The sequence below is a fragment of the Dromaius novaehollandiae genome, chromosome 1 (genome assembly GCF_036370855.1).
Source record: "Dromaius novaehollandiae isolate bDroNov1 chromosome 1, bDroNov1.hap1, whole genome shotgun sequence".
Classification (NCBI taxonomy): Eukaryota; Metazoa; Chordata; class Aves; order Casuariiformes; family Dromaiidae; genus Dromaius; species Dromaius novaehollandiae.
This window is the reverse complement of record NC_088098.1, coordinates 94,016,894-94,031,317: the sequence shown is the minus strand read 5'-3', so window position 1 is coordinate 94,031,317 and position 14,424 is coordinate 94,016,894. Positions and strand designations below refer to the sequence as shown.

At 41.7% G+C, this 14,424-nt stretch overlaps 1 protein-coding gene across 5 annotated transcripts; it reads left to right on the top strand.

Moving 5' to 3' along the window:
* The first annotated feature begins 280 nt into the window (after positions 1-280).
* Positions 281-13,259, top strand: SLC35A5 (solute carrier family 35 member A5). 5 transcript variants are annotated; one of them, XM_064520693.1, is made up of 8 exons: positions 313-414; positions 1,753-1,905; positions 2,731-2,829; positions 4,465-4,598; positions 7,480-7,547; positions 8,272-9,067; positions 10,265-10,368; positions 11,555-13,259. In XM_064520693.1, exons 2-7 carry the CDS (start codon positions 1,776-1,778, stop codon positions 10,331-10,333), a joined length of 1,296 nt encoding a protein of 431 aa, XP_064376763.1. In that variant the 5' UTR covers positions 313-414; positions 1,753-1,775; the 3' UTR covers positions 10,334-10,368; positions 11,555-13,259. The 5 variants fall into 5 exon arrangements, with proteins under 5 accessions (XP_064376758.1, XP_064376763.1, XP_025968169.1 ...); XM_064520688.1 differs by lacking the exon at positions 313-414 and adding an exon at positions 281-304 and having other exon boundaries at positions 10,265-13,259; XM_026112384.2 differs by having other exon boundaries at positions 10,265-13,259.
* The last annotated feature ends 1,165 nt before the right edge of the window (positions 13,260-14,424 follow it).

The following is a 14,424-nucleotide window of genomic DNA, read 5'->3' as shown; positions in this document are numbered from 1 at the left end:
CCCCCCTGCCGCGCACGCGACACGCAGGCGGTCAACGCCGCGTCATGCCCGGCCCGCGGCTCTGCGCCTGCACCCTGCGGACGTCTTCCAGCGGCGGCCGAAACCACGCAGGCGCCGCAGCTGTCCCGCCCCTCGGCGTGTGCGCGCGCAAGGGGGGAAGGCGGGGCGAAGTCCTGAGAGGCGGAAGGGGAAGCGGATGACCCCCCGCGCGCGTGCGCGGCCGCAGAAGGCAGAGGGCGGGGCGGATCACGTGACGGAGGGGATGGGTGGGTTCTCTGGGCGCCTCTTGTGACGCCACAGTCAGGTGGGCGGGGCGGCCGGGAGGGGCGGGGCTGGTCGTCAGAGTATGCGGGTGCGCGCGGCGGGCAGCTAAGGGGCACGCGGGGCGGCGCAGGCAGGGTGTGGCCCCGCCAGGTGAGGCTGGGCGGGCGGGCGGCCTGTAGTAGCGGCCCTGGAGAGCGGCGTGGCGCGGTGAAGGCTTTGCACAGGGTGCCGAGCTCTTAGCCGTGTTTCTGCAGGCCGGACGGCAGGCTGGAAGCCCTGGTGATGGGCACTGCGCGCAGCAGTCGGGGCAAGGTGGCGCGGGCTGTCGCGGCCTCCCAGGGGAGCCCCTGTGGCCGCTGTGCTTGGCAGGGCAGTCCGCGGGGGGCGGACTTAACTCCTGGTGCGGAGGGGGAAGCGTAAGCAGAGGAGGGAGTCGTTGCCTCCACTGGGAGCGCGTAGCAGGCCCGGGGGCTGAGGGGTGAGGCGCGGTTTGAGGAGCACCCAGCCCGGGTGTCCCGTCCAGTGGCCAGCCCGTTGGTGCAGCGGCGGCTCCGCCTCGGAGCCCGGCTCGCCCCGCTCCGCCTCGGCGGCCTCAGAGCCTGAGTCCTTGCTGTAGCCCCTCATACCTCTGAGGCAGGAGCGTGGCAGGTCGGGGTAAGCGAGGCGAGGTGACTGTTTCTGTGGGATGGAGAGGGGAGCGCACCGGGTGTCTTTATCATCCCCAGTTTGCTCCTTGCGTCACCCCTCCGGGGCGTGTGTTTGACCAGCCTCCATCTACCGGAGCACTCCGGGGCCGCGGAGCCGTCACTCGGGGCCGGGGGGGTGGGGCGGGCGGGAAGTGCCCTCTTCCCCCCCCAGGTGCCGCGCCCGGCCCCCTCAAGGTGCAACTGCGCCACAGCTGTCGCGGTGGCCGTTAACGGACGTCCCGCCCGAGGCGGCCCGGGGCCCCGGCGGTGCGTCTTGGGCATCTCTCTGCTGCCTAACGGTTTCGAGCAGTGATGAACAAGTAGTAAGTGTGCAGCTTGAGGCTTCTGCCTCTGAAAACTTACCTTCTTCCACTACCTGGACAGAATTCGGAGCTAACTAAACTGCAGATTATCTCGTGTAGTGGTGCTTTTACTGCACAACTGTAAAACTTATTTTGATGAAATTAGGAACATGCATGCTTTCTAAAGATATGAGTTACTACCAAAAATAAAAATGTGATTATTCAATCCTAATAGCTAGTCAGTATTCCACAAATGTGCTCCTTCAACAAACTTGTGGGGTTTTTTGTGCCATCTTCTGAGTCACTGTGTATATGCTAGTTATCCTCCTTTGCTGGTCCTTGTGTATTTCTCTTCCCTTAAAAGAACTAGAATGAGATCGTGGTTTGCAAACTATATATCTTTATTAAAGATAAAATGCAATAAAATAAGTGCATTTGACCTTGTCTTATCAGTTTCTGGAAGTACTGTTTCTAGTGTATTTTCATTTTGTCGTTCAAAGGGCGTTGACAGCAAGACAGCAGAATGGAGACGAAGTGCCGTAGTCGATCCGTATTTTGTTCCAAGACAACCATCCATACCTTTCTGCTAGGAGGGATATTTATTGCATTGGGCTCAAGCCGAATCCTCCTGATGAAGTATTCTGCTAATGAAGGTGGTGTTGAGCAATGAACAAACAATGTATCTCAGATAAGAAAGAGCTGACATTTGGGATAAAACAGATACCCCAAAAGCTAGTTCTCCACCTGCAGAGTTCTTAGCATAAACGTTCTGTTACATAAATTGAGAGAGATTTTTCTGTAATGGAAAATGTTATATAGTCACTGGATCTAACTTGAAGTTGCACGGTGCATGCGTGGTTCATGTGGAGAGCCACCCTTAAAACATCAGGCAGTGTGTTACCTTATAGCTTGTTTACAAAGACCAAATTATTGTGTAAGTGCTATTGACTGTGCATATCCTGACTGATGTATTTGTTTCACAAGGGGTTTAGGAGAAAGAGATGTAATAGTGTGGCTGCGGTAACTGTCTAATGTTACAGCTTCTTCATTGAGAAATTATTAGCAATATGTGTTTGAGGTGGTTCTTAAATGCTAGTAAAGATAAGATCCCAAAAGAAAGCTGGGTCATCCTGAAAGCCTTTTCCTTGCAGAGAAAAAATAGCATGTTGCTATTTTGGGGAAAAGCACTGGCTTTTTAAAACCTTGTAAAACTACAGTGCTCTTGGGTTCTTCCGCAGAGTTCTACTGTAAACAGACCAAGCAAGGAAAAATTTCAGCCTGGAAAGGAGAATGTTCAGGAAGTTCTATATCATCAAAGATGGGGTATTTATAATGAAAGTGCTGATACAGGGCCTTTTGTGTTTGTGGAAAGTGGATAAAAGTATGGCTGCAGGGGTTAAAATGGTTTCTTGTTTTAACTGTGCATGCAAGAGGCAGAATCTGATTGTGTGTTCATTGCAATTTACTGAATCCCACAGATAACAAATATGATTACCTTCCTACAACAGTGAACATATGTTCTGAAGTAGTAAAACTGGTGCTGTGTGTGGTATTGGCACTATGGGTTAAGAAAAAAGGTAAGTGCATATGTAAAATTGTTCAGATGTTCTGACTTTAAGATTTGTTGTACTTCAGATACTTTTTTTCTTGTGTGACAGGTTCACACGTGGTAGTCTGCAGTAGGTTCTGCTAGTAATGTTTGCTGGGATTGTCTTCCATGCAGATTTATAACTAAATAAAAAACCTTATAATTTATGCTGTAAATTCAGGTGCTCCTAAGTTGTTTGTATAATAGCTGAAATGGGGACAAGTAAGCTAAATTAGAAGCGTAGCAAAGATGCAGTCTAACATTTTCAGAGTTAACGCCAACTTAGACTAGGATGACATGAATCACCTCAAAGACATCTTTGCAGAAGGACTGGACAGAAGCTTATAAAATGTCCTAACTTAAGGCCTGTATCTTCTGGTATCCTGGCCACTTCTCTTCAAAAGTACCACCACCTTCCAGTGAAGAGGCTTTGTTTGTGTAGTAGGATTTGGGTAAGGACCTACACTTGACTGTTACAATTCAATGTAGCTTTATTGTGAAGACAAATCTTGGCACTGCCCTCTATTCAGGAAAAGCAGTGTCAGGCTTCATTAGCTACTGGTTTTGTATTGCAGATCTCCCCTACCCCAACACTTCTACAGCTTCTGTCCAGATGTAAAAAGGATGAGAAGTTAACTTCACAGCATTTCAAAACAGTAGAGGACATATGTTTAAATTGGAAGGGAGTGTCAGGCACTGCGTACTCTGTCATTTCATCTTAAATTGAAGTGCTAGCTGCATCCACTTCTCCATGTAACAGTCATGACTCTGGCAAGCTAATGAAACTTCTACCGCTACCATTTAGTATAGATACACCTAAGACAGTGAATATGGTTTACAGTATTGGCTACTGCTGACTCCATGTTTTCTTAAATCTCCCCCCCCCCCCTTTTTTTTTTTTGGTTTCCAGACATCTGAGTTTTGCTGACCTCAGTATCTTGGCATTCCAGAAGAGGATTAGATAACATTGTGTAGTCTTAAGTCTGTGCTAGCAAAGTTCTTTAGTCATCGACTCTAGCGTAGTCTAAAGTTTAACACAATCTTCCTTTTAAGTTGTGTGTCCTAAATACCTAAGCAAATGTCATTCATTGTGCCTTGTCCTTTCTTTGTGCTTTCTTGGCATATATTCTCTTTTGACCTAGATTGTGTGCTGTGTGATATAAATACTGTCTTCTGGTTTATTTTTGTGTCTCTAACATTACTGGCTGCCCTTTGGGTACTATATGAACAGGTTTGTAGTCTGGGTCATTGTTTTAGATCTAGTAAGTCACCTAGTAATCTGTTGCATGGGCATTTTGGGGTGCCTTCTGGCCCTTAAAGAATGATTGATAATCTCCTTTTTGTTCCCAGTGGACAAATACTCTGATGGGGGTAGAAGGTTGCTTGGTGGTTTCTCTGCTGAAGCAAGGAGGTGAATGCCCATAGAGATTGACTTGCTGCTCTAGCTGTATGTTCTGCCTTGGATCTGTCCTGTATGTTGCCAGAGGCTGTGGTAGCTGGTCTTTTTCAGTCCAACAGTATTCTTAGAAACAGAACAGAGATACAAGTTCTGTTATGAGGGGGGTTGGAATGGGCTTTTGGTGATAAGAGAGATTTCTTTCTTACTGATTTCTTTTCCTTTCAGAGGGTTGTTGGAATCATCACTTTGAATGTCTTCGGTGGAAGAATTTTTGTAATTCCATGAAATGGTCAATTCCTGCCTTTCTTTACTTTTTGGATAACTTGATTGTTTTCTACGTCCTGTCCTACCTCCAGCCTGTAAGTATGCATGTACTGAATAAAGTATCTTCCAGTGTCTGAGTGATAACTTGCCCTTAGATGATCTACAGTTGTAACGTAGGCAAGGCAAGATCTGTAGGTAATGAATGATCTGTTATCTGACCAGTTAGCCCTTTCCATTCTTCTGCCCACTGATCTCTGTTTTACAGCGCTCAGTGGAGGTAGGTCTCTTTGGTATTTCTCAGTCCTAAGTGATTTAGAAATAGGCTGACTTGCTTAAACACTAGGGGGGTTTTCAGTGCTTTCCCTTCTTTGGTTTCTTTGACACTGTATTTCTCTTCCAATGCGTTTGCCTGTCTTGCTAGTATTTGAGTTCCACTTTTCTGTGCAGCTGTCACTAATGTCTCTATGTAACTTCATGTGCCGACTTGTTTTCTTTCCTCACTAATTCCAAAGAAAGCCCCCAGGGTAAATGAGCCTAATAGGGAGTGAGGAGGGGAGGAAGAGAAATGTTTGACTCCTAACTTTTACGTTTTTTTATTAGTTACCTTTAACCATGGAACTTAATTGAAACTTTCTTTAACTACATTCAGCCTTTTGGATGATTTTACATATGCTTAGGAAATGATACAGTGTTTGTTCTTTCTGTTTTTAGTACTGGAATTCTTTTTGGTTCAAAATCTGTTAGAAGTTAAATGGACACAGATGGTTAGTGCTCGTTATAGAATACTGTGGCTACCCCTGTTTAGCATTACAGATTAATATTAATGTTTCTGTTCACACTCTTTCAGGCTTTCTCTTTAAAATATTGTCTTTCTAGCTGCACATTTCTGGCAGGAACAGAACAGAGTCTGGAATAGAACCTGGCTGGAAAACTCTTAATTAAAATCAACAATCTCAACATCTTAAAATAACACGCACAGTGTTTTTGTTGCTTTGGGAAGGATATTCAAGTATAATGTCTGTAATATTAGCAAAGCCTGATGTTTGAAAGCCCACATCAACACAATTGCTTTCTTAAAGCAATTTGGTTTGGCTTGGTTAAAGTGATCTTTTATAAAAAGCACAGTTTGTATGTTGCACACACACAGACACTTGTGTCTCTCCCTTCAGAACGTGTGCTTTAAGGTGGTTCTTTAGAAATTTGGGGTCTTTTAACTCTGTCTGCATATACTTTGTAAGGATTTGCTGAAATTGTATCATTATCGTGGTAAAACAAACATAAATAATAAATCACATATCTAAGTACCTGTAAGGTTGAATATTTTCACAAGGTACAATAAGCTGAAAGTGAAAAGGTGAAGGCTAGATGCTTGAAAGAGTATGGCCATACCTCACTGAACCTGGTTTCATGTGACTTTAAAAACTAAAGTAGGTTTAGGACTGAGTAGTACTTGGGTGAGCAGGTGCCTAAACTATGGAGCTGCTTTGAGCTGTTTTTTGTTTCTTGAAGCTTAATGTTTCTTATTGATAAGATTTTAGCTTTAGAGGCTTTGTCATATGTAGGTTAGTGGTGTGGTGATCTTTGGTAAATCTGTTTTTAGTTCCTACTGGTCTGTCTGTCTGTCTTCTGGAGGCCTCAGAGAACAAGACAACTCAAAATGAATGTTTTGTAACTATCCTGCTGTAGATTTTGATTATACTATGTTACCAGAGGTGTTTGCCTGGACTTTTACTGTGAAGCAAACAAAGTATACAGGGACCATTTCTGCATCAATTTTAGGTCAAGCCTGTTTATTCCAGAATGGTTTTTGCCAGTTCCAGGTTCCCCATTTATTCAATATTATTTTTTTTCCAAAATGTTCACCTAAGATGAATTTTAAATTGAGTCTTTATCTCACAAGCAGAAAATTAAGCCATGATCTCTTAGGTGGATGTCTTGTGTCAGTCTTCAGGTTACTTGAGAACCTGTGTCATGCTGCTCCATGACCTTTATTACTCAACAGATAGTATGTTGGAATAGAATGGAACTAATGTAATAGAAAAAGAGCTTCTGTTTTATCTCTGATAGATTAAAAAAGCTCTCCTTTTGCAGAATTGGGAATGTAGATGAGAGAGTTCAAAATAAATTCTATGTTTTCCACTTCTGGATCCATGAATGCTTTTGTGTAAAATTGTCTTAAGAAAGCGATTTCGCTCTAAGGTTGACGTGGAGGAAAGACTTCAGGTACCTAGATTGTTGTAGTTGTCATTCCTCAGTACTGACTGCACGAGGCAATTTTGAATAGAACACAATTTCAGGGGGGGGAAAAAAACCCACAACTTTTTCCCACTGGTGCTGGTAGATTCTGATTTTTTTTTTTTTTTTTTTTAATAATTGCAGTGCCTAAAAGAGTCTGTCTTGGGCCAGCATCCTACTAGACGGTGGCTAATACAAAGAAACTGAAAAGAAAATCCCTGCTACAAGGCATTTGCAGCTTGGGATCATGACAGTGGATTATGGCAGTATCATTATTATATGTTTATTCCCAAATTAGACAGGAGCTTTAGAGCTGTCTTCATTTGTACTTTGAAATAGGTGAATTTTGAGTACAGCTGCAGTCTTGAAAATTGAAGCTGAACATTACCTTATCTTTAATAAATGCTACAGCAAAGGCACTTGACATACAAGAAGATTTTTTTTTTTATGTAAGTGCCTCACCTGAATCTGGGATTTCATGAACACTATAAGCTGGTACTGCTGCCATAAGCAGCCCCACCCTCTCCTATTCTTTGATTCATGCTTCATTTTAGTGCAACTTCCTCCTTTGTGTCAGCACAGCTGCTTTTGCAGCTGGGCTGGGGAACTGCTCTGGTAGAAAACTAAAACGTTTTCTTTTTTGCTGAGCTCCCTTTGACTCCTGGCAGAATGGTGAACCTTCTGAGCAGGTGGGATTTTGATGTCTGGAGTATAACTTTGTTCCCCTCCTTCTCTTTATAGGCAATGGCCGTACTCTTCTCAAATTTTGTCATTATAACAACAGCTCTCCTCTTCAGAATAGTGCTAAAGTAAGTAGTACTTATTGAAGTAAATGTCAAATTTTATCTTCCTAGCCTGGCTGAAGAAGTTATGCTGGATTTTTCTCTGTGTCTGACAAGAAGAGTAATTCTGTTTTCTCATGGCTGTACCAGCTTGGAGAGATGGCTTTGTTCTGCATATGAAAGTGCTGGAAATAATGTCTTATTAGGAGCCCCTACATCTCTCAAAACTCAGTTACCTGTAATGGAAAACAACTGAAATTATATAATTACTAGATGGTCAGAATTAAGATTCAGGTTTGGGTTACCTTCATTTGTGCATTGAATCTCATGTTTCATAATTAACAATATTACTTTCCAATCTGTTGCAGTTCTGAATTGAATATAAATTGTATGACTGACTATGGCTTCTTTATGCCCATCAGACCTCTGTTGCCTTGGAGTCCGCAGTTGCTTTTCGTTGTCGGGCAGTCAGTGTCTAGAACTGACATGATCTTGAAAGTCTTTTCTTAAATTATCTGCATAGAATTCTCCCTCTTGTGCCCCCATATTTGCTAGGCTGGAGTCCCCTTAACCTAGGGGAAAGCACACTGCCTTTTGGCATTTTACTGTTGATTCTGAAAGGCCAAGACACTTTTCTGTGCTTTTCTCCCTCTCGTTATCTGTGGTGTGGTGTCTTTTATGTGTTTTGCAGGGCTTGTTTTTCTGTCATTTAATTTCTGCCAATGTGGTGGCTTTTTTTTGTCTACTCTAGGCGACAACTCTCTTGGGTACAATGGGCGTCTCTGCTGATTTTATTCCTATCCATCGTTGCCCTGACTCTAGGGACTGGAGGCCATCAACACAGCTTAGCTGCACATGGATTCCACCACAACACGTTTTTTAGCCCATCTAACCACTGCCTTCTCTATGCTGGACCTGAGGAAACATGCCCAGAAAAGGGCAACTGTATGCCATCAAGTTTCCTTCCTAGCTTTCAATGGAATGTCACCACTACCATGGCAGGAGCATTGAAACCTCTGCACCTGAGTCTGGGCCATCTGCTTATCCTAGTCCAGTGTTTTATTTCTGCTCTGGCTAACATCTACAATGAAAAGATCTTGAAAGATGGGGATCAGCTTGCTGAAAGCATCTTCATGCAGAACAGTAAGCTGTATGCATTTGGGGTGATGTTCAATGGGTTGATGCTGGGGCTGCAGGCTAAGGACTGGAGGCAAATAGGGAGTTGTGGTTTATTTTACGGGCACAACGTCTTCTCGGTGGCTCTTATATTTGTCACAGCTTTCTTGGGGCTGTCCGTAGCCTTCATCTTGAAGTTCCGAGACAACATGTTCCACGTTATGACTGCTCAGGTCACCACTGTGATCATCACCGCAGTCTCTTTCATCGTCTTTGACTTCAGGCCTTCTCTAGAGTTCTTTTTGGAAGCTCCTATAGTGCTTCTCTCCATATTCATCTATAACGCCAGTAAACCCCGAGACCTGGAATATACCACTCTGCGGGAAAGGGGCAAACTCTTCAAAGGAGACACATGGGAGAGGTCAAGCGGGGTAAGACTTTTCAGTACTTGTCTTCTCTGGTTTCTCTTTTGTTTCACCTCTGTTTATGCTCTGGAATGCTTGGAAAATTTGTTATGCATGTGACCGGACTCATCCCTCAACTCAAATACCAAAATTCCTTGATATTAGTTTACATCTTTTAAATTGATAGGTTTTTTGCTTTGCATATTCCACTTTTTCCATTCATGAGACCTGATTAAGCCCTGTTTTCTTGCTGTGACTTTAGAAAATCTTGTGAGTGACTTTAGCTTGATACAAATCCTCTCCTGAAACATTTATCACGAAAATAGTCTACAGGCGCTGGGCATCCAGGAATTGGAAATGATGTCTGGGAACTAATTCTACTGAAGTAGAACTGACAAATCTATGTATAGCTGAGCACACATCATGAAGAAACTGATAAATTTGATGTTAGAATTCTTTCTAATATTCAAAGATAGGTGAAGACCAGAAGGTAATGTTTATACAGATTTTTAACATGATTTTTCTTATGAGACATTTCCTCCAGGTCCCTGTATGGTTTTTTTGCCCTTCTTTGAACAGTAATCTAGACAACTAGAACATGGTAGAGTGGGCTTGTTATTAGGCATCTCTTTCAACTGAGCTGAGAAATCAATCTGAGAGGGAAGTGGTTAATGTGTGTGTGTGCATGCATGTACGTGTATACTCTGTAAACACATTTTGCAACCAGCAGAGAGTGCTATCTTCATTTAATTCTGGGAAACATTTAGCTTGGAAAAGAAGAGATGTTTCCTGACAATGTCAGGTGGTCCCCTTTCAGGGTGTTGTTTAACAAGCAGTAGATAACATGCAGTCATATTTTTAGTATACCAGGCATTCTGTATTTTAACACTTCCAATTCAGCAGCCATGACAAAAACAAATAGCGCTATGTGAGCAGGTTTTCTGATGAAGGAATGGGCTACAAGCTGTTTCAAGGAGAGAGTCACTAAAAAGCATTACAAATACCTGCTCATAAAAAGCATTCTCTGTATATCCTAGAGAAATATTTTAACCTACTTGTAAAAGGTTTAAATTACAAGACTGTGTTTTTTTTGTTTTTTTTTCTTATAGATGAGGCTCCTTCAAAACAAGCGGCGGCTTCTGTCTCCTTCTTAACATTTTTCTTTGTATTTATAACAAGGTAACATTTGCTTATGTCGTTTTCTTCTGCTTCTGATTCCTGTAGGATGGAGAAGAATTTGAGAGACTGAACAAACCAAGCAGTGACGTTGATACAGATGAAGATTCACTCTAGCATGGAGCTGGCTCAGAGAAGCGCTATTACTCATAGTGAGAGAACATTAATGTTTATTTAATGTAGAGAATGATCCTTTTTCCCCCACTTGCAGAGCAATGGAGAATATTTGTGGGCTGGATATCAGAGATGGATGAGGAAAACATTCAAACTCTTACTTTGAGCCATATGTATGAAGAGCTGTATTTCCTCTTTCCATCATTTTTTAAAATAAGGAGTTAAAAACACACTGAAATAAATAGGGTTTAAAACTAATGTAAAAAAAGGAGGCTGGGACCCTGGACTTAACGGTCTGGGTGACATACGCGGTGTTGTGGAGGGCAGTCCTGACCTTTGGATGGCTGGCAGCCAAGCACTCCATGCTTCATGATTCTGTGTGGACAAAATACACTCATGACCAAAATGGGAGAGCCTGTTCCTGAAAACCCTTCAGTTCCATGAAATGCCCCCCTAGCACTTACACAGTGCTTTCAGAAGAGAAGCATTATATAAGCACATATTTCCAGGACTTTGAGTCAGGTGGCATCTTATGCTTGTCTTTGGTTTTACTGAGAGGTGATTTTAGAATTAATTTCTTATTGAATGATTTACAGGACTTATTAGGCAAATTTCATAAGCCTCTTTACAGTTGGGATTTGTTTGCTTGCTAGCATGCCTGACATTGCAAACTGGAAGAAGAGCTTTCCTAATGTTTAGATATGCAGGCTTCAAGTCCACACCTGATTCTATTAGCTTCTTAAGTGAAACAGTTTCATTCTTGCTCTCTCTGGCGTTGCAGTTTGCCCCTCAGTGTATACCAGCAATTTTCTTTGTAGTTCACTGCTACAAAAGTATTTTTTCTTATTATCTAGAAGTCCGTTGAAAGTATACTTTACACTGTCTGTAAATACAGAGTTTTGAACTTTTATAAAAACAACATCAGGTTAAGATCCAACTTTTTTTTTTTTAATAGACTTGATTGTAATCAAATGGAGATGTGATCTAACCAACTTGGACTGTGAATGCTGCTTGAAAATGTATTTTAGAATTATGGCTATTATAAGAGATCACAGCAGTGAAAGCAGTTAAAAGCTGTAGAATTACTTGGCCAGTCTACATTCTAGCAATAATGGGAGAAGCAAATGGTGTGTGGGAGCAGTGAAAAGTACATTAGATTTGACTGAAGCAATATTACTTGAACAACACCAGGACTCCTGGGTTCTAACCCCATGTCTTCCACAGCTTTGGTCAAGCATCCTGAGTCACTGCAACTTCCTGTATGAACTATTTGGTTAGCAAAGCAGAGGTGATATGAGGTGATATCACCACCTTGCAGGAGTGATATGAGGATTGATGAATGTTTTTGCAGCATCTTCAAATGTGTAAACGCTCCAGTAAGTCTTTTCTTTTTTAGTAATTAAGATTTAGTAATAGCTTTATAAATAATGAGGCAAATTGACTGTTTTATGGCATTTTGGCAATTCAGATTCAGATGACTGTAGCTGAGTTGAGTAAGTTTCCCTCTGAACCTATCTCATCAAACTTTCACTTGAGAATATATAATCAGATAATTTGGGTTAGGGATACATTGATTCTTCAAACAGGCAGATCTCTGGAGTGTGAGTCTGGTCTGAATGGTCTTAATTCTGTCTTCATCAGAATTTTTCGTTGATGTAACTCTGTATTGGCTCCTGTGGAGTCCTTTTCTTTCTGACTTTCTTTGATGTGACTGAAAACAGAACAAATTTCATTGACTTTAGCCACTAGCTCTTCTCAAATTTTCAGTGTGACACTGTTGTGTGCCTGTCTCCCAGTGTCTGGGAAATTGAAATATGGAATGCCTTTGTAGAAAATGCTGAGTTTTACATGCAACTTATTTGGCATAACTTTGAAAGAGCCTGAATAAAATAAAAGTATATTATATAGTTTGAGGGCACCAGAGGCTCTTTTTTGCTTTTAAGAAGGCTATGTGTAGAGAGTTCCTTGCACTGGGACCACTATATGAAAACAAATATCATGTAGCCACTCTGATGCCCTACAACTTCTGATACATGAGCAAGAGGGTGCAGGTGGCGAGTTCGTTTGGTGACACTTCACCAAGTAAGACTGGTAAAGGTTTACACCCATTTTGGGGATGGAGGGGAGAGCATTTTGTGGAGTGCCAGTTGCAGTGATCTCAAAATCATTGAGACACTTGCTGGATTGGCTTTTGAGTGAGATGAAAAACAGGTTCCAAATAATTCAGAGAACCTTGAGAAGGGGGAAGGGAATGGGGATGCAGAAAAACGTTTCTTGATGTGTTCTTAAAACCTCTTCTCTCGGAACACTGGAAAAGATGTTAGCTTATAATTTCCTCCCTTCGTGAATGGGTCTTTTTTTAGTGGAAAGATACTGTTGAAAGAATTCTTAAGAGGATATGTAATGAATTGAGTCTCAAAGCCTCATACCACACTGTATAGTAATCAGCTACTGATGCATTCTTCTGTGGGCTGAAGACAGTTCTGCCTCTGTTCCAGTTTGCCATCCTGTTTCCAGGCCTTGTGTACTAACAGCTTACTTACGCATACCGTGTTGATGGCTTACAGCTATTTTAATTAATGTACCTCCTGTCACTGGCTCATCAAGAGGGACAGCCTGTTTCCAGTTGTTGCCAATGACGATCAGCTTATAAACTAAGAATGTAAATTATTGTTCTAATTTCTCACTTTTTTTTCCTGGAGTATGAGCTTTTTCTAGCATATTTTAAGAAGAATTACACAAAATGAAATTGCTGTTGTTTATATGAGATGATTGTAAGCAATGTTGAACTGAAAAAATTTTTACAGCTGATTTCATTGTTGTGCTTGTAGAGTAGCTGATTTCAACAAAAAGAATCCTAGTTGTTTGGATCTGTACAGAATGATTAGGAAAGTGTATCTGAATATAAATTCCAGAAACATGGTTTTTATTGATGTGTGATGTCCTGTTTTGGGAAAGAAAAGCTCAATGCAAAAAGCCCACCACCACTACCAACAACAAAAAACCCCCCTCAAACTGGTAAAGCCTTAACTGCAATAAGATGGGTTTTCTTTTTTTCTTTTTTCTTTTTTTTTTTTTTTTTTTTGCATTACATGCAGCTTTGCAATATATACTTGCCTGAGTTCATTATCTTGTGCAATCATAGTTACCAACTTCAGCAAATATTTCCAAAGAGTGTAAGAAACTGTTAGCTATAGATTGCTTTGAACTTACATGAGCAGTAGCTTTTTACATCAACTTTTCCAGAGAGCTTTGTCTTGCGTAAAGTCAAAACACAGAAATCGGCCTCATACCTCTAAAGACCTCTCATCACACCAGTGCTGAGTGTCTTCAGAAAAACATTTGACCTTCCTGAATCAAATATCTGCCTGAAGAGAAATGGAAAAGACTGATCTGCAAATTTTATAAAGTGCACCTAGTCTTTTTTTCAATTCTTGTCCTGCTCACTGATTTTGAGATTCTGTTGGATTTGCCAGAAAGGTTTCTCTTAATAATGAGAACTGTATATTCCCTTTGCAATAACATCAACATTAACTACTATCTGAAAATGAGTAAGGATTTGCATCAACTGAGCAATGAAAAAGTGTGTAAAGTAACGCAAAAGTATAACCATGCAATTCAGTGTGCTCTACTGCCCATAGAGATAATCAAAAATACTGTGTATGAGATTTGTTAGAGGAAGTGATTGTAAACCATTGTCAGCTGGTGAGCAGCCATGATTAGCAAGGAGGATATTCTACAGAGCTATGCCTTGCAAATGGACCGTGTGAATCCCACTGCAGTGACAGTGGGTAAGTATTTTTACTGTATGGTTGTTCACATACTCCATGTCTGAAACAAACTCTTTTTCTCCTCAGATGACAATAGGGAATTTTATGAGGAAATTTTTGAAACTCAGCATTTACTTTGCCACGTAGTCTTTAACAAACACATTGGGCAGGGAGCGTGCTCTTCCTAAGCTGTGATTTAGTGTCCAGCTTCACAAATGTTTGAACTTAATAGCTGCTGGGAAAGCTACATTCCTCCCTCCAGGTTTGAGGAAGTAATTCGTAAAACCTCTCAGGAAGAGAGATGTGTTCATTTTCTTTTGTTTA